This window comes from Oryza brachyantha, chromosome 8 (genome assembly GCF_000231095.2).
Source record: "Oryza brachyantha chromosome 8, ObraRS2, whole genome shotgun sequence".
NCBI classification, from domain to species: domain Eukaryota; kingdom Viridiplantae; phylum Streptophyta; class Magnoliopsida; order Poales; family Poaceae; genus Oryza; species Oryza brachyantha.
In genome coordinates, this window is record NC_023170.2 from 14,788,491 (window position 1) to 14,805,633 (window position 17,143).

The 17,143-nt window shown below is 40.1% G+C and overlaps 3 protein-coding genes across 4 annotated transcripts; 2 read left to right on the forward strand and 1 right to left on the reverse strand.

The window, feature by feature from the left end:
* Positions 1–1,541: 1,541 nt before the first annotated feature.
* Positions 1,542–3,744, forward strand: LOC102713387 (14-3-3-like protein GF14-A). The gene is made up of 4 exons (XM_006659443.3): positions 1,542–2,177; positions 2,284–2,406; positions 3,202–3,318; positions 3,424–3,744. The coding sequence occupies exons 1-4, from the start codon at positions 1,677–1,679 to the stop codon at positions 3,475–3,477; spliced, it is 795 nt and encodes a 264-aa protein (XP_006659506.1). The 5' UTR covers positions 1,542–1,676; the 3' UTR covers positions 3,478–3,744.
* A 6,403-nt stretch (positions 3,745–10,147) lies between these two features.
* Positions 10,148–12,111, forward strand: LOC102713657 (myosin-13-like). Its single transcript, XM_006659444.3, has 2 exons — positions 10,148–10,219; positions 10,401–12,111. Exons 1-2 carry the CDS (start codon positions 10,191–10,193, stop codon positions 11,671–11,673), a joined length of 1,302 nt encoding a protein of 433 aa, XP_006659507.1. The 5' UTR covers positions 10,148–10,190; the 3' UTR covers positions 11,674–12,111.
* Positions 12,112–12,209: 98 nt separating this feature from the next.
* LOC102701850 (pentatricopeptide repeat-containing protein At4g02750-like) lies at positions 12,210–15,274 on the reverse strand. 2 transcript variants are annotated; one of them, XR_005812349.1, is made up of 3 exons: positions 14,476–15,274; positions 12,798–13,985; positions 12,210–12,706 (listed from the first exon to the last, which is right to left on the reverse strand). XR_005812349.1 is itself a non-coding variant. In XM_040526913.1 (2 exons), exons 1-2 carry the CDS (start codon positions 15,200–15,202, stop codon positions 13,021–13,023), a joined length of 1,692 nt encoding a protein of 563 aa, XP_040382847.1. In that variant the 5' UTR covers positions 15,203–15,274; the 3' UTR covers positions 12,210–13,020. The 2 variants fall into 2 exon arrangements, 1 of the variants encoding a protein (XP_040382847.1); XM_040526913.1 differs by having other exon boundaries at positions 12,210–13,985.
* Between the last annotated feature and the right edge of the window lie 1,869 nt (positions 15,275–17,143).

The window sequence follows — 17,143 nt, forward strand, 5'->3', positions numbered from 1 at the left end:
AACTAAATTTAAAACTAACCCTCTTCTCTATCTACCATTATCTCTCTCTTCCACCTATGCTCCCTCAGTCCCCCTCCCATGTCTAGAGACAACGAGCTCGATACGAGCAACACGACGGAGGTCAATGTAGATCTGGTGACACAAGTTGGCCCCTCCCATGTCTGATGACAGCGAGCTCAATACGAGCAACGCGTCGAAGGTCGACGTATATCTAGTGACAAATCGAGCCCCTCCTATGTTCGTCGATGACGACACAGATGAAACAGAGACTACATATATTGGCTAGTAGTGGCGCCCATTGAGTGGTGGCATGGGCAGCATATATAGATCAGGATGACGTGACTCCACCACTTTGGCCGCCACATCTCTCCTCCCTCGACAAGAATGAGCTTTAGGTATGCCCCTACGTTTGCTTCATGCTCCCAACACGTGACCAAAGCATGGCTTCATCCTAGCTTGGCCAAGACTGCTCAAGCATCCCACCAAGACTTAGACAATTTTCCCTATGTCATCTCTCCTCCATAGCAACACAACTTTTACATAATAAGCTGAGACTACTCATTACGCCAGAGCATTGTAAATGGCCTAAGCCATCGTACAACACTTGGCTGTAACTTGGCTCGCGTTCGACGATGTGTTGGACATGGTCTAACAGACTAACACGTCACAATGATGCCATTTACCACTTTATTAGACTGAATAACACGAGGAAAATCTGAGGTATGCGATCTATCGAATGAATCAAGCAGGTGAACAAGCCACACTTTCACTCGGCCTCACGCGAATAGCTTTGCAGCATCTCGAATTCCCAATCTCCTTGCCCTGACAAAAACCTTTTAAAAACCGCGAAGAATCTCTTCGACCAGATACCACATGCGTTGCTCCACAAAACAAACCGGGGCCCCAGCCCCCAGCCCAAAAGGAGGAAAAAAAAAAACACCCTCTCCGGAAAAACAGCAGCAGGAGGAGGAGGAGGAGCAACGCGCGCTGCGGGGCCCGGCCATGCAGATGCCCACGCCCATCACACCCCCCCCCCCCCTCCCCCCCTGTGTGGCGTGGAAGGCGTGCGCCCGCCCTCCCCCCTGTAGCAGCAGCGATCCAGCGAACCCCAACCAACGTACGGGCCCCTCCATGTGGACGGATGGATGGATGCCGCTGCAATTCAGCTCGGAACCAACGCTTGTGGGTTACAGCAATTCAGCAAACGCGACGCGCTGCTCGTAGAGTTCCGTTTATTGCGTTAAATGGGCCTGCCACTATAGGCCAGGCCCAAGTAAACTAGACGGCGAGGCCTAGACCATATCGTTCGTTCCAATCTCGAGAAATATTAAAAAAGTCCAGCTAGTCAGAGGCTAACACATGGGGATATTTTTTTTATTTTGAACGGAAACAAATCTCGCCCTCGTTCTTATCCCCAGCGCCTCCACGACGCCAGAAGAGAGGGGGCGAAATAATAAAATGGAAAAGAGAAAGCGATAAAAAAAAAAGAAAGGCAAAAAAGTCACCACACACCCCTCGTTTTAAAACCGCAGCCGCTCCTCCTCCCCCACTTCTTTCTCCTTCCTTCCCCTCGTCCGCTGCTCTGGTCGGCCCCACCCACCCACAGACTCGATTCAATTCCACTCGAATCCGACCCGGAGCACCCGGAAGGTGTGTGTGAGAGAGAGAGAGAGAGGATGGCGGCGGCGGCGGGAGGTGGGACGAGGGAGGAGATGGTGTACATGGCGAAGCTGGCGGAGCAGGCGGAGCGGTACGAGGAGATGGTGGAGTTCATGGAGAAGGTGGTGACGGCGGCGGCGGCGGGAGGGGGAGGGGAGCTGACGGTGGAGGAGAGGAACCTGCTGTCCGTGGCGTACAAGAACGTCATCGGCGCGCGGCGCGCGTCGTGGCGCATCGTGTCCTCCATCGAGCAGAAGGAGGAAGGGCGCGGGGCGGGCGGGCACGCGGCGGCGGCGCGCGCCTACCGCGGCCGCGTCGAGGCGGAGCTCTCCAACATCTGCGCGGGGATACTCCGCCTCCTCGACGAGCGCCTCGTCCCCGCCGCGGTGGCCGTCGACGCCAAGGTCTTCTACCTCAAGATGAAGGGCGACTACCACCGCTACCTCGCCGAGTTCAAGACCGGAGCCGAGCGCAAGGACGCCGCCGACGCCACCCTCGCCGCCTACCAGGCCGCGCAGGTCTCCTACTCCCCCACCATCAACATCTCCATCTTTTTCTTGCTCACCTCTCCGACCAATTTGACTAAAAAAGCTTTTGGATCTTGGGGTTCCTTCCTCTCTCTAGGACATAGCCATGAAGGAGCTGTCGCCGACGCACCCCATCAGACTGGGGCTTGCTCTCAACTTCTCCGTGTTCTACTACGAGATCCTCAACTCGCCGGACCGCGCGTGCACGCTCGCCAAGCAGGTAGCTTTCTGCTTCCTGCTTAGCTTCCCAGTTAGTCAGTTCAAAGAACAGAGTGTAGATCTGCAATTTGTTGCTTACCAATTGTACAGTTCCAGCTGATTTTTCCGTTGTCCAACTGATCCTCCGATTAGAAAGAGTACATTTTTTCTCATGTGGAGGTAGATCTTGAGCTGCTTGCATGTTGCATCTGCATGATTCAAACCTCAGTGAGCCTACACTGTTCAGAAAGTGTGAAATTCCTCTGTCACAGTTACATTCCATAGTGCTTTAGCTGCTTTGGATATTTGGTCACGGTTGCTTGGCATCCTGTAGTAGCTGTTGAGTCATGCCGGCTCAAATTGCCGCATGTATCCAAGATGTGACTGCTGCTATCTTGCAGAGTGGTGGTCCATTGCCTGCTTGCTATGTGCAGGCTTAGTCATGGCGCATGGGCTGCTTGATTAACAAATGGAGTGTGCCATACCGCTCATCTGTCTGAACTGACAAAACTTGTTTGCTCATGAATGCCAATAATTATGTCGCTCTCTACATGTTTGTTGCAATGACCTTATGCATCTCAAGTGTTCGTCTTGAGTCAATTCTATGAAGGACCTAATCAAATGCCGTTGATGATGCATTTATTCGTCATTTTGACTTCTACTAGTTGTATTGTTGCTTTGAATTCCTGGCGCTCAAGTCTAGCTGATCAAGTTCATGCAACTCTGTAGAACTTTCGCATGACGCAAAGTAACTGATCGTAGTTAGCTCATGTTGAATTATTTGTTCGCTGTGTGATCATACTTTCTGGTCTTGTAGGCCTTCGACGAAGCTATTTCGGAACTGGATACCCTTGGGGAAGAATCCTACAAGGACAGCACCCTGATCATGCAGCTTCTTCGCGACAATCTCACTTTGTGGACATCTGATATGCAGGTAAATAGGTGTATAACCTAGTAAAACAATGCAAAAAAAAAAACTTGTGAATATAACAATTGCCATATTATTGTTTGACTGATGCTAACTATTCTGTATTTACAGGACGATGGCGGCGATGAAATGAGGGATGCAACCAAGCCCGACGATGAGCAGTAGCTAAAGTTCCTAGTGACTATCATCTGTCTTAACGCTCGGGGTAGTTGTGATGCTTGTACGAGGACCATTTTCGTGTGTCCTTTTATCGTCGGGTCTTTGCTTACCTTTTGTTTTCTTATATTGGTATTGCCATCCTCATGTATCATTGTTACTTTCCTGCTGGAATTCTGCTCGTGTGTGGGAGAGTCCCTCAAGCCTTTAACTAGGACAAGGATTGTCAACTCTTATTTACTATGATGGAATGGCTATGCTTGTTCGATATTTAACAAATGATCTATGATGGCTAGGCTGTGGCTTGACCTTGTTGTGCAACCTGCACAATAATAATCACTGCCGGATACAAGCAACAACCATCAATTCTACAACCTCCGTCTCACAAAAAATCAACTTTTTGGTTTTTTATCGAGCATTTGACCATCTGTCTTATTTGAAAATTTTTTAATTTTTTTTAAAATTAGTCACACGTAAAGTACTATTTATGTTAAAATTATTAATCGTAATTTTTTTTAACAAGATGAAAAGTTAAACATTATATTAAAAACTGAAAAATTGATTTGTTTTGGGACGGACGGAGTAATATTGTGCAGATTTGAACCATTCAACTGAAAACACTTATAGCTTATATCAGGTTGATGTATCTTGCTTATTATTTAGTCCGAGTTACAACTGATAAGTTATCAGTCATCGGCTCATCGGGTTGATAGCGATCTCGATTTGTTTATTATCTTGACTGATATTACCAGACGTAACCTTAAACTATCTCAGTTTAATATGATCTTGTAAGGTTATTTCTAGTAAGTAGGCTAAGGTTATTTCTAGTAAGTAGACTAGATATTTTATAGATCTTGTTTATAATCAATTGTTTATAGCCGATGATCCTTGCTAGTCTACATACTCATTATATTTGTATCAATAAAATAGTCAATTATCTTCCTACATTACTTCTAAACTAATCGGTTTTATTTGAAGTCAACAATTATTTAGGTGTTACGTTGGCTTATAAGGATTATATACAAGTTGGTTTTGACTGATTGTAGCAAATGATTTATTATTTATTTAAATTATTCGAGTCTAGTTGTACCAGACTTCCACCTGATCCAAGTCTTCAACAATTGATTGTTCAACCTATCGACTAAACACTACTATATTAATATTTGATTGGTTGTGTTATCAGCTTGTTTTACTCTTAATCTTGTTAGTTGCAGGATCAAATTGACTAGTATGACTGTACCTTATCTAACAATTTAGGTCATGCACTTGAGTGGTGCAAAGACTACTAGGCCTTCGTGTATATTCAGTACGCCAGATCGGACAAATTTAGCGTCAACACGTGGTTTGGACAAACTTATGTAAGAATCTTAAGCCTATAATCATGTCATCATTTATCATTGACAAGCCTCTTATTGTGATCCCATCTATTATATATCTTGTCCCATTCATGCATACTTGTATATTGTGAGCTAAATGGTTATGAATTTTCTTTATTCCCAACACGTCTATAAAAACTTCTGATTATCAATTGTATGAATTATTTCAAGGCATTTTATGAATTATTTATCAAGAATAATATGCTTTGTGCACCTTGTGTCTACTAGTGCTAATATTTTGTAAGACACCTTTGGTGATAGTCTTGCTTTTTTTACTAAGATCCTTTCCTCGAATCTTTAAAAGGTAATCTAACAATATAGTTATTTCCAAAGCTGGTTATGTGCATATTATGTCCACTAGCAATAGGATAACAAGAGTCCATAAGCACTCCATCCTTAGGCAGCATTCTTCTTCCCCTTGTTAACACAGATTTTCTCGTTTTTCGCGCGCACGCTTCCCGAACGGCTAAAGGTTATATTTTTATAAAAATTTCTATAGAAAAATTACCTTAAAATTCATATTAATCTATTTTATATTTTTATAATTAATAATTAATTAATCATATTATTAATCTACTACTAGTTTTTCATGGCGGATAACTAGCCCTCTACCGAACGCGGCCATTACCTACCCACTCTTTCGAACAGATAAAGTCAGGTATTACTGTTTTACAAAACAATTCGCGATGGTTAATATTCAATCTACTATTCACTTGTGCGGTTACTGTTCACGTGTGCCAAACACTACCCATAGGGCGGAAATACTATTTTCTAGTGCCAAGATACCGTTCAGTGCACTATTTTTCTGTTCATTAGCTAATTTAAAAAAATTTAGGATCCTTTATGGGTTAGCGAAAACTACTGAGACGACCTATGTTTCCAGAAGCTGTAAAGTGCTACTGCTCCTTGGTACTCCCATATGCCTCACTTAGGCCTTGTTTAGGCGCCGTTTAGTTTGGACAAAATTTTAGGAAAAATGTTACATCAGATGTTTGACCGAATGTCGAAAAGGGTTTTCGGATACGAATGAAAAAACGAATTTTACGACTAGCCTAGAAATCACGAGACGGATTTTTTGAGCCTAATTAATCCATCATTAGCACATGTTGGTTACTGTAGCCTTATGACTAATCATGTACTAATTAGGCTCAAAAGATTTGTCTCAAGATTTCTTCCGTAACTGTGTAATTAGTTTTTTGGTTTATCTATGTTTAATGCTATATTTATGTGTCCAAAGATTTGATGTGATGTTTTTGAAAAAAAAATTGAGAACTTAACAAGGCTTTAGTTCCCAAAATGTTTTTCCAAAAAATTTGTTTAGTTCTCAAAAAAAAATTTGAGCCTTTGTTTAGTTCTCAAAAAAAAATTTCCAAAAACATCACATCAAATCTTTAGACACCTAAATAAAAATTAAACATAGATAAATCAAAAAACTAATTACACAGTTACGGAAGAAATCGTGAGTCAAATCTTTTGAGCCTAATTAGTACATAATTAGACATAAGTGCTACACTAACCAACATGTGCTAATGTGTGCTAATGAGTGCTAATGATGGATTAATTAGGCTCAAAAAATTCGTCTCGCGGTTTCCAGGTTAGCCGTGAAATTTGTTTTTTCATTCGTGTCCGAAAACCTTTTCCGACATCCGGTCAAACATTTGACGTGATACTTTTCCTAAATTTTTTTCAATTTAAACTTATGGAGCAACTTCTCTAATATTTTCTCTAGGTCAAATTATTCCATTTGATTGTTTATCATCTCCCTAGATAGTTACCCACAAAAGGAACACTTCTCTAAGGATACATGTTCTCATGATACACTTTTGAGAATACTTATAAAGAAAAAATAAAAATAAAAACTAAAAGATTTTGGATGACTATACGACAAACCACGTACAACACTAATTGGTACGTTTTGATGAAAACTAAGTTCAAACAGTATGGACGGCACACCGTCCTATATTTTTTTCCCTAAAATAAAAGGCTAGATTCATCACTTTCATCTTTTTGCTTTGCGCCATCGAATTTCAATTGGTGGCCATCCGTCCTTGGCAATTCAAAATTGTGAACCTTAAGTGAAAGAATGAGTAATTATCATTAATTACCAAAACACAACATGGCGGCTTATATTCTTTAGTGAAAAGAATAGTTGCATGCATACTTACATGGGAAGTCTACTTCACCCCTAAACTGTCAGGGTTAGTCTACCTAACCTCTAATGTATGAAACTGAATATTTTATCCCCTGAAGTAAAAAACTAGATCAAATAATCCTTTAAAGTGGTTTAAAGTGGTTTTGTAGGTGGTTATGCCATGTAGATGTTGACGTGGTAGCGATATTGCTTGTATAGCACCTAGATTGATATATTAAACCCAAGTTAAACCAAATGTTTATTTTTACTCATTGATCAACAATCCTAAATATTACATATTATCACTAATATTTATATTCTCGAGCCAATTCACTTGTGAAAAAAAATTACTAAACTGGCTACCAATATGTCACTGCCCCTCCATAATCCATATGGCCAAAAACCACCACCATGTCATCATATACGAGTAAAACCACTTATAAAATCAATCTAGTGGGATATTTAAACCGGTTTCGTATTTTAGAGGATAAAATATGTAGTTTCATACATTAGAGAGTTAAAGGGAGTTAAAGTAGACCAACCCTGATTGACTTTTTCCAGCAAACATGCTACTGCCAACAATCCTATCAAACAGCCACGATATGGTTTGACCTTCGTAGGCCGTCTAACAAGGCACCTGTCAAAGAAAGATTATTTGATATGCCATGATATTATACCTATTAAACATCGGTTGTTTGATATGCCTTCTGACGTGGCATATCCATAGCTAATCATATCACGTCCCTACGATAAGTCACCTTGTTTCACTTTAGTTGTTTGTCAGGATACTAAACTTACAATTTTATCCACCCAACATCCGTTTTTGCCTTTTCTATTAATATAGTATTATTTAACAAAAAAGTTTAAAAGTATCCTACCGATCACTAATTTAGGGTGTGTTTGGTTAGCTGAACTTCCCCAGATAGGAGATGGTCATCCAATTTTTTTTGATGTCTTTGGTTCGTGGACGAAGCTGGATAGGATGGCCCAGGAGAGGAATATTCCATGAAGATGCTGGATGGGTGTATCCAGCCAAATTGGTTAGACGAGCTCATCCAGCTTCACTAACGGTGTTCATTAGTGATTGTTTAGTGATAATTAGTGTATTTTGTTATTAATTAGTAATTAACAAGTTTAAATTAGTGTTAATTAGTGATGATATATATATTTCATTGTTAATTTGTACCAATTAGGATAATATTTATGTTGATTAATTAATATTATTGTTTATTAGTAATTAAATATATTCATCTCATCCATTCTCATCCATCCAACCAAACAAAACATTGGATCATTCCATCAATTCAACCAAATATAAATTTACATCACCATATCCCTAAAAATATACCATCATACCTTATCTACCAACCAAACGCACCCTTACCCACCACGAGACTACTCGCCCGCCTCATGCGGGACAATGATTAACAGATGATCGTCCTGATACCTGATCCATATATTCACGTAATAAAGAGCCTATTCATTTCGGAAGCGTTAATGTGCGTCCTATCTCTCATTCCTATTGAGTGGGAATATATGTTCTATCTCTCTCTCCCGTATAGTGGGTATCCTTTTATTGTTTAAGGCTCTGTTCAGTTGGAAATATTTTTTTTGAGAGACGTCACATCAACACATGCACGGTTACATATTTAAAGTATTAAACGTAGTCTAATTATAAAACAAATTTCAGATTCCGCCTTAAAACCGTGAGATGAATCTTTTAAGTCTAATTAATCCATCATTAGCATATATTGATTACTGTAGCACTTATGGTTAGTGTATCAATTAGACTCAAAAGATTCATCTCACGATTTCCCCTATAACTGTGTAATTAGTTTATCTATATTTAATACTTTATTTAGGTGTCTAAAGATTTGATGGAATATTTTTGGAAACTAAACAGGCCTAAGGTCATTTTCGGTGTAAGATTTCATCGTGCAATTTCTATAGTGCCAAATCATTAAAAATAAGTGGATGCACGGAACAAAATAAATCTGCCATGCCATCACCAGTGAAATTGACATGGATGAAGAATATTCTCGTACTAACTGTTTATGGCATGTACTCCATCTGTCTAAAAAAAATCAATTCTCTGATTTCCGATTTCCGTGTCCAACGTTTGACCATCCGTCTTATTTGAAAAAAATTCAGAAAATTAAAAAAAATAGTCACACGTAAAGTACTATTCATGATTTATCATCTAATAAAAACAAAAATATCAATCGCAAAAAAATCTGAATAAGACGAAGAATAAAAAATTATAGATAAAAAGTGAAAAATTGGTTTATTTTGGGACGGAGAGAATAAGCGTTATTTGACCACCTAGGTAAGATGACATAGTCAAAAGATTCAATTCTAAAAATAAGTTCTATGAGTGTTTAGTTTTTAAATTAAAAAATAAAAATGTTTTAAAAAATAATAAGAAATTACGTCTGCTTTCGGTCTATGCGACTTTGCCGACACGTCATCGTTTGATCATGGTCTGGATGTTCCAATCAGTTCTAACATATGAGTAAAAAAGAGCAGGAGCGCGTTAGAAGGCTAATAAAGTAATAGCACCAAAATTGTAAAGCATCGAATGTAAACCGATTAAGCATACGCCACAAACATAGATAAAAATTCCAATACGCTATACGTGCACGCGAGCTAATAACTTCCAAAAAATAAAGCCTTCATAACATTAGCATGAAATTGGCATGGAAGTGCAAGAAAGAGGGTGGAAGGCAGGTAAGTCATTATATGTTGATGATATATAAAAGGAACAATACCTGGAGGTAGTCAGGTACCATTTGGGGTCGATGGTGTCTCTGGCTGACTGCTGGGCCAGCTGATGCCGACGGTCAGGTCAGATAAGCATTGCTCAACTGGTATGCTGTATCAAAAGTACTAAATAAACAAATGGGTACATCTAAAAATCTAAAGAAAACAAATTTGGACTGCTTCTGTACTTAAATGCTTACCTTGCAAAGGCGGCTCTCGAGGCATGGACGGTTTCAATCCCATACCGTCATCAATAAAGTCTTTCCATCTCTTCCCCTTCCTGGCTTCCTTTGGCAACGCGCAAAACGCGGTATGTGATCTCTACTTCTATGCCCAGGAGCAACCGTATCCTCCGTTATGCAGACGCCACCATTTCAGAGTATTTGACCGATAAAGTTTTGGGTTTCAGCAGGTGGCATGGTCGGCTAATTCTGGGCTGGCTGCAGGCTTCTTGAATGAACAAGATGTTCTCCTTCAGGTCAAGGTAGATTGATTGTCCATTCCCAGTTCTCTTTTTCAAAATCTGGAACTATTATTGTGAGTTCTTGACAACTCGGTTTCATCGAGTGGGATTTCGATTCGATTCTTTCTTTTACCTTCACAGTTTGGATTACTTACACCAATCCACGAATCCGCACTAAGTATATTGTTGTTGATAACGTCAGGTCATCTTCTAATGGTGACAAAGCCTCCAATTCAATCACCGAGGCATCAGAGATGCAGGGGCAATTTAACAAGCTGCAGGAAGAGCTGAAGAATGAGAAAAAGGAGAAGGCACGTGCCCTGGACGAGATAGCAGAGCTCAAGAAGAAAAAGAACGGGAACGAATTGACAAGCAATGGAGGTGATGATAAGTTGGACCTTGTGCACAGATTACAGCAGTTAGAAGGGGAACTGGAGGCAGCAAGGGATTCAGAGAAGAAACTGTTAGAGTCATTGGGGGGCCAAACAAAGCAGCTTGAACAGACCAAGGTATCACTGGAGGAGGCCAAGCTTGAGATTGCTTCGCTCCAAGATAATAAAAAGAGCTCGGCCGTGTTCAATGCACTGTCTTCTAATCACAGTATCCAACCAGTTAGGAATCTCAGGAGAAGGGGAATAATGTCTTTCTCCTTCGCTGATCCTGGTGAAGTTGAGACATGGTCATTACAGCGTGAGCTCAAGTTGGCTGTAGAATCTGAAGAGAAGTGCAAGAAGGCCATGGATGACTTGGCAATAGCTTTGAAGGAACAAACAACTGATGCCAGAGATGCAAAAATGAAGCTTTCATTAGCACATTCTGAGTTGGCTAATGCAAAAATTGAAATGGAAAACTCAAAGGCCTTGCTGGAGAAAACAGAGGAGAAGCTCCAGTTGGCACTGGAAGAGGCAGGGCGACTGAAGTTTGAATCGGATGAGTTAGCAGCAGCCTCAAAAGAGAAAGAGAGGGGGCTTGTTGATTGCATCAGGATGTTTGAGGGAGATCTCATCAAAGCGAAGGAGGAGAATAATAATTTGATCGAATCACAAAGGGTGATCAGAGATGAGAATTCCAGACTGAGGGAAATGTTGAAGCATGCAGTGTGTGAAGCTAATGTAGCAAAAGAATCTTTGGAGATTGCCAGGGCAGAGAATTCTCAGCTTAAAGAAGACATCTCTGAGAAAGATAATACCTTAAAAAGCATCATGCAAGATTATGAGTCCCTCAAGGTAAGCGAGGCTGCTGCACAAAGTAGTATTGGAGAATTAAAGGATATGATTGATGCCATGTTCAGTTCAGAGTCGACCAAAACCTCTGCAGAAGTATCACCCAGAGATACAAAGGGAAATGATGTATATTATGACCATGAAAGAACCCAGTTGGGGGATATCAGGAATCCTGCAATGCACAAAAAGAGGACAATTCTCAGAAAATTTGGTGATATCATGAAGAAAAGAAACTCTCAAAGTGCAATCTAAATACTAAGGCAGCAATTAGTTCAACGTCAGACTCCCTTTTGCTTTCTGAAGCCCTTCACATGATAGCTGGAATACCAGGAGTTCAATCTGGCAAATGAAAAGCTACAAGTCTTGACTAAACCTTGGCATTACACATGTAAACCCATGAAGCATTTATGTATATAATATACTTATGTAGATATTGGAATTTGAAACCAGCATAGCTTTTTATAGATTCTGTTGGGTCTTGTTATACATTATCTGCATTTTGGAAGCCACTGAGTGTAAAGTCATGATACGGAAATCTTACGTTGTTAGGATCAATGAAGAAATATTACAATATGCAATTAAAAGTCCTAGTTTTGAGATTAAAGTTTGTCCAAAGTTAACTTTCCAGATAACTGAAACACTTCTACATATCTGGCAGCTTATTCTATAATATTCAGACTCGCCATTTGCTACTCATTGTTGATCAGGTAAAATACAAATTGAAGTCTCCCATTTCTAAGGTATCTTAATAATGGATTGCAAGTTTCTTTGTTTATGTGCTGTATAAAATCAAAATAAACTCGTATTATTCAGAATTAGAAACAAAACACGAGGAATTTATCAAAAAATTGCACACAGCTACTAAAATCTGGATTGCAAATAACAGACTGGTCCAGTAAAGTTCGCTAAGTAAAATGGTACACAGGCAAGTGCCTAATGATTTATTGTTCTCGATGATGGTTGTTCATGCATGCTTCATTTTATCTGTGACACTATATCATCATCCTTCATGGAGCATTGGGTTTTCTTTTTTTCTTTTTCTGAAAACGTAACTAAGTCCATTATATGAATATACCAAAACAGCCAGAACAAACTTCTTCCTCCTCTGTCTAACTAGACCAAAGTAATATCGCATAAAGCAAGCACATCCAATCAAGATATTTGTGGGGAACTACAGAATGGTTGTGAGGAGCACCAACTTTGATCTGTATGAAACACGAGCCCTTTCCTTTGGGTCGATCAACCTGATAATCATCAGTTTGTCTTAGTTGGCTGGATGCAAAGCCTGCAAAGTGCCTAAGTTAGGATCAAGGTTGGTTGTTTGTTGTTAGGAAGAACAGTACTTCAAGACTGACATAAACAAATATAGCTTTTACCTCCAAATTCCAAAATATGTTCCTTCTAATTTCTAGTTCCAAAATATTTTCGTCATCACAGCAGCATCCACTGTATTCGTCTGATTTAAATCCATGCTGGGAATCCGTGTAACTCTTTTGAATAATCTATCCCTAGAAATCTGATCCTTGAGCACACTCTGAAGATTCTAAGTACAACAGAGCTTACTCAAATGGAACAAGAGCTTGGATGATATGAAAAGCATTAACCACATTCTTGAGCTAGCTCTTCCATCATGTGAGTTTTATCAGTGATCATCTGCATATGAAAGCTAATTTTTCTTAGCTCAGATAAGATCATGTCCATCTCTGGATGGGATGCATCACCACCAACAAACATATGAACTTTATCAGCAATCTCCGTCCAGCTATGTCCAGGTTGTTTCTTCACACCTTTTTCCTTCATTTGGCCCCTTACTCTATTGACTTCATTCCACATGCCAGCAGCAGCGTATATGTTTGAAAGCATCACATAAGCCCCTGAACTTTCAGAGTTTGACAGGACAAGCATCTTAGCAGCAAGTTCACCCAACTGCACATTACCATGTGTCTGTGAAGCACAAAGTAGAGTGCCCCAAACATTCTTCTCAGCGTCAGTAGGCATTTCTTTGATGTAACTACAAGCTTTCTCCAACTGTCCTGCTCGGCTCAATATATCCACAATACAAGCATAGTGTTCTGCTCTTGGGGATATTGAGTATTTGGAAGACATAAGATCAAATAGTTTCAGGCTTTCATCCACTCTGCCAACATGTCCACATGCTGATAACATGCTGATGAAGGTAATATCATTCGGAGTCTGTCCACACAGTTCCATCTCATGAAATAGAGAAATAACTTTCTGATATCTGCCATGTTGTGCATATGCAGCAATTATTGTGTTCCAAGAAACAATATCCTGGCTTTTCAGGCTCATGAAAACTAACTCAGACTCGTCAACATTGCCACACTTGCTATACATTGTCATCAAAGCATTACAAATAGATATGCTTGATTCTAACAAAGTTTTAATGGCAACAGCATGTGTTGATCTTCCTTGTCTGAGCAAAGCAAGAGCAGAACATGCTGTCAGCAGTGCAATGAGTGTTGCATGATCTGGTTTTGCACCTTCTCTCAGCATTATGATGTACAGTTTCATTGCTTCTTCTCCATGTCCATTATGAACATATCCTGTAGGGAAAGAAAGGTGAACTGTGAGAATTTTCAATGCAAATTAAGTGGCAACATAAAAACAAGACTAACCACAAGATCTATTTATTACAATATGTTTTTTCAAATCTCCAACCCACCCCCATCCCCATATTCTCAAACAGAGTCTGACGACAAGGTTACAGACCAGTTGACATTCGTACCTCATCATGCAACTTTTGTATATTTGAGAAGTTCTTTTTTTATTTAGCAGTGTAAGGGATCAATCTACCTCGAAGACAAAGTTGATCTGTGATGAGGAGGTTTAGGGGGTGAACTGAACAATTAAATACAGGCTCCTGGAAATTGAAAACTAGAACCTGGCTAGTTTTCCGAACCGTAACTAAAATGGCAGTCAAGTACCATAAAATATAAAAATACAAATTGGAGGATGAATTAATTAAACCTTGAATTTCTAATCATCCAAATAAACAATCACCACCTCGGTAATAATGTAATCTGTATAACATACCAGAAATAATGGCGTTCCAGGAGATGACATCCTTGGAACGAATCCTGTCAAACAGCCTTCTGGCGTTCTCCAAATCACCCATCTTGCAATACCCTGTGATCATCGCGGTGCATGCCACAACATTTTTCTCCGGCATTGCCTCAAACAACTTACTTGCCTCTTCTAACATGTTGTTCTCAACATACCCACTTATCATCGCAGCCCACGACACCAAATTCCTCCCGGGCATTGCGTCAAACAGCTCTCGCGCCCTAGCCACATCCCCGCACCGCGCGAGTCCATCCACCATGGTGGTGTACGACACCACGTTCGTCTCGGGCATTTGTTCGAACAGCGCCCGCGCGTCCTCCATGCTGCCGAGCCGGACGAGGCCGGCGAGCATGGCGTTCCACGAGGCGACGTTGCGGCGCGGGGCGCGCGCGAAGTAGGCGGAGGCGGCGCCGAGGTCGCCGTGCGCGAGGCAGCCGGCGACGATGGAGTTCCACGAGATGACGTTGCGGGAGGGCATGTCGTCGAAGAGGCGGCGCGCGGCGGGCAGGTCGCGGCCCTCGCGCCAGAGCGCGGTCAGGAGCGCGTTCCAGGAGACGGCGTCGCGGCGGGGCATGGCGTCGAACACCCGGCGCGCGGCGGCCACGTCGCCGGCGCGGGCGAGCGCGGTGATGCGCTGGTTGTCGCGGACGATGAGGCGCGAGGCGAGGGTGGTGGCATTATGGCGCAGTGGCTGCATTGGGGGAGCTTTGGCGAGGCAGACGCTGGAGCCTGGAGTCTCCGCCACCGCGACGGAGCTTTCCGGGAGTAAAATCTCTGATCAGTTTCGTGATTTTGTAAAGTTGCTTATTGCATTTGGCTTTTATAAGTGCACGTTTGTTTCCTTTTAAGTCTCTGTCACATTGAATTAGACACTAATTAAAAGTATTAAATATAGGTTATTAATAAAACTCATTTCTTACTCTAAACTATTTCACGAGCCGAATCTATTAAGTCTAATTAGTCCATGATTAGTGAATATGATGTTACAATAAATATTTATTAATCATAGATTAATTATGCTTAAAAATTTGTATAATGAAATAGTTTTTTATATAATTATTTTTCTATTAGTCTATATTTAATACTTATAATTAATATCCGAATATCCGACGTGACAAGCCAAAAAAAAAAAAGCCATCCAATCCAAACAGGCCCTAAGTCAGGACTTTTTGGCTTTTAGATGATCCGGTTCAAAATATGCACATTTTTGTGATCACGAGAGAAAACTGGCAAACGATTCGGCTAGCGATGGTCAAGCCAAATTTTATTTCTTCGCTTGTTCTTTTCTGTTTACCAGCACGCTCGTCTCTCCACTCCTAAAGATTAGGATCGCCATCGTTAATTTTTTAATCTAAGTTTGAACATTAGTCTTATTAAAAATTTTATGTAAATATTTAAAATTACTGATCATGCTTAAAGTATACAAAATTATGGTTCTGGCTTAGAGTATCTTTAATGTTAAAACAAATCATAACAAACTAATTAATAATTACGTAATTTTTAAATAAGATATAGTTAAACGTATATAAAAATCAACTATGGCAAGCAAACCAGTACTTAAAACTATTTTTATATATAATATTGTTTTGAATTTACTTTTAAACTTTATGCTAGTTATTTCTTTATTTGAAATTGTCATAAATTATTCAGCTATTCCACATGCTCAAAAGGAGATAAATTTGGTCGTCATCAATTTGTGGTTGGATTCAAATCCAATTCTACAGCTGCCAATAAACACTCATGCCTTAGGTTTCTACTTATGAACTTTGAACTGTTCTTTTTATTACACTCACTGTCGCTTCCAAGTTCCAACTGTATGTATTGGAGTAACATGTTGCCTCCTGTTGCTTCCGTTCTCAATGTCACCCAACATCCTCATCTACCAACCGTATACTCTCTCCGATCAAAATTATATATTTTTATTATAAAAAAGAACTATTTAATTCGTCTTAAAAGTCATTTCAACGGTAAGAAATGACAAATATTTCTGTCCAGAGGATTCCTCTTTGCTCCTTACCCCTAATTCGGCCTCCTGCTGGTGAATGCAATGCTCTCACTAGTCACCAATTTGCAGTGATCATGAGATAACATAGTGAAGCCATGACGCAAATCTGATGGACATAGGGGCTGTTTGGATCCAGTGATTTTTTTCCTTATTATATCGGGTGTTTGGACGTTAATTAGGAATATTAAATATAGACTGATAACAAAACTAATTATATAAATAAAGGTTATTTCATTAGCCAAAATTTTTAAGCCTAATTAAGCCACGATTAGCAAATGTTTACTGTAGCATCACATTCGCTAATTCGCTAATCATAGACTAATTAGACTCAATAGATTCGTCTCATAAAATAGTCCAGAGTATGAGATGAGTTTTATTAATAGTCTATATTTAATACTTCAAATTAATGTCCAAACATTCGATGTGACAGGGCCATATGTTCCTGTTGTTACAAAGAGAAGGTGAAAAGATTTGGAAACCTAGAAATTACCATTTTAAATCAGAGTAAGATTTAAAAGTGTGGTTATGACTTATGCGCCATTTTATCTTGATGTTTCAGGTTACAGCGGAGTAAATCGAACGATAATGCTTTATGAAAAATTCAACCGTAGTATGATTGTTTGGAAAAAGTCA

What these genes read in the sequence shown, in the direction of transcription:
- LOC102713387 (XM_006659443.3), top strand. Translation starts at nt 1,677, where the DNA reads ATGGCGGCGGCGGCGGGAGGTGGGACGAGGGAGGAGATGGTGTACATG. An exon ending in CCGCCTACCAGGCCGCGCAG is followed by an intron (nt 2,178 to 2,283) that starts GTCTCCTACTCC and finishes TCCTCTCTCTAG; the next exon opens with GACATAGCCATGAAGGAGCT. An exon ending in CGTGCACGCTCGCCAAGCAG is followed by an intron (nt 2,407 to 3,201) that starts GTAGCTTTCTGC and finishes CTGGTCTTGTAG; the next exon opens with GCCTTCGACGAAGCTATTTC.
- LOC102713657 (XM_006659444.3), top strand. Translation starts at nt 10,191, where the DNA reads ATGAACAAGATGTTCTCCTTCAGGTCAAG. An exon ending in ATGTTCTCCTTCAGGTCAAG is followed by an intron (nt 10,220 to 10,400) that starts GTAGATTGATTG and finishes TGATAACGTCAG; the next exon opens with GTCATCTTCTAATGGTGACA.
- LOC102701850 (XM_040526913.1), bottom strand. Translation starts at nt 15,202, where the DNA reads ATGCAGCCACTGCGCCATAATGCCACCACCCTCGCCTCGCGCCTCATC. An exon ending in CTGGAACGCCATTATTTCTG is followed by an intron (nt 13,986 to 14,475) that starts GTATGTTATACA and finishes CTTTCCCTACAG; the next exon opens with GATATGTTCATAATGGACAT.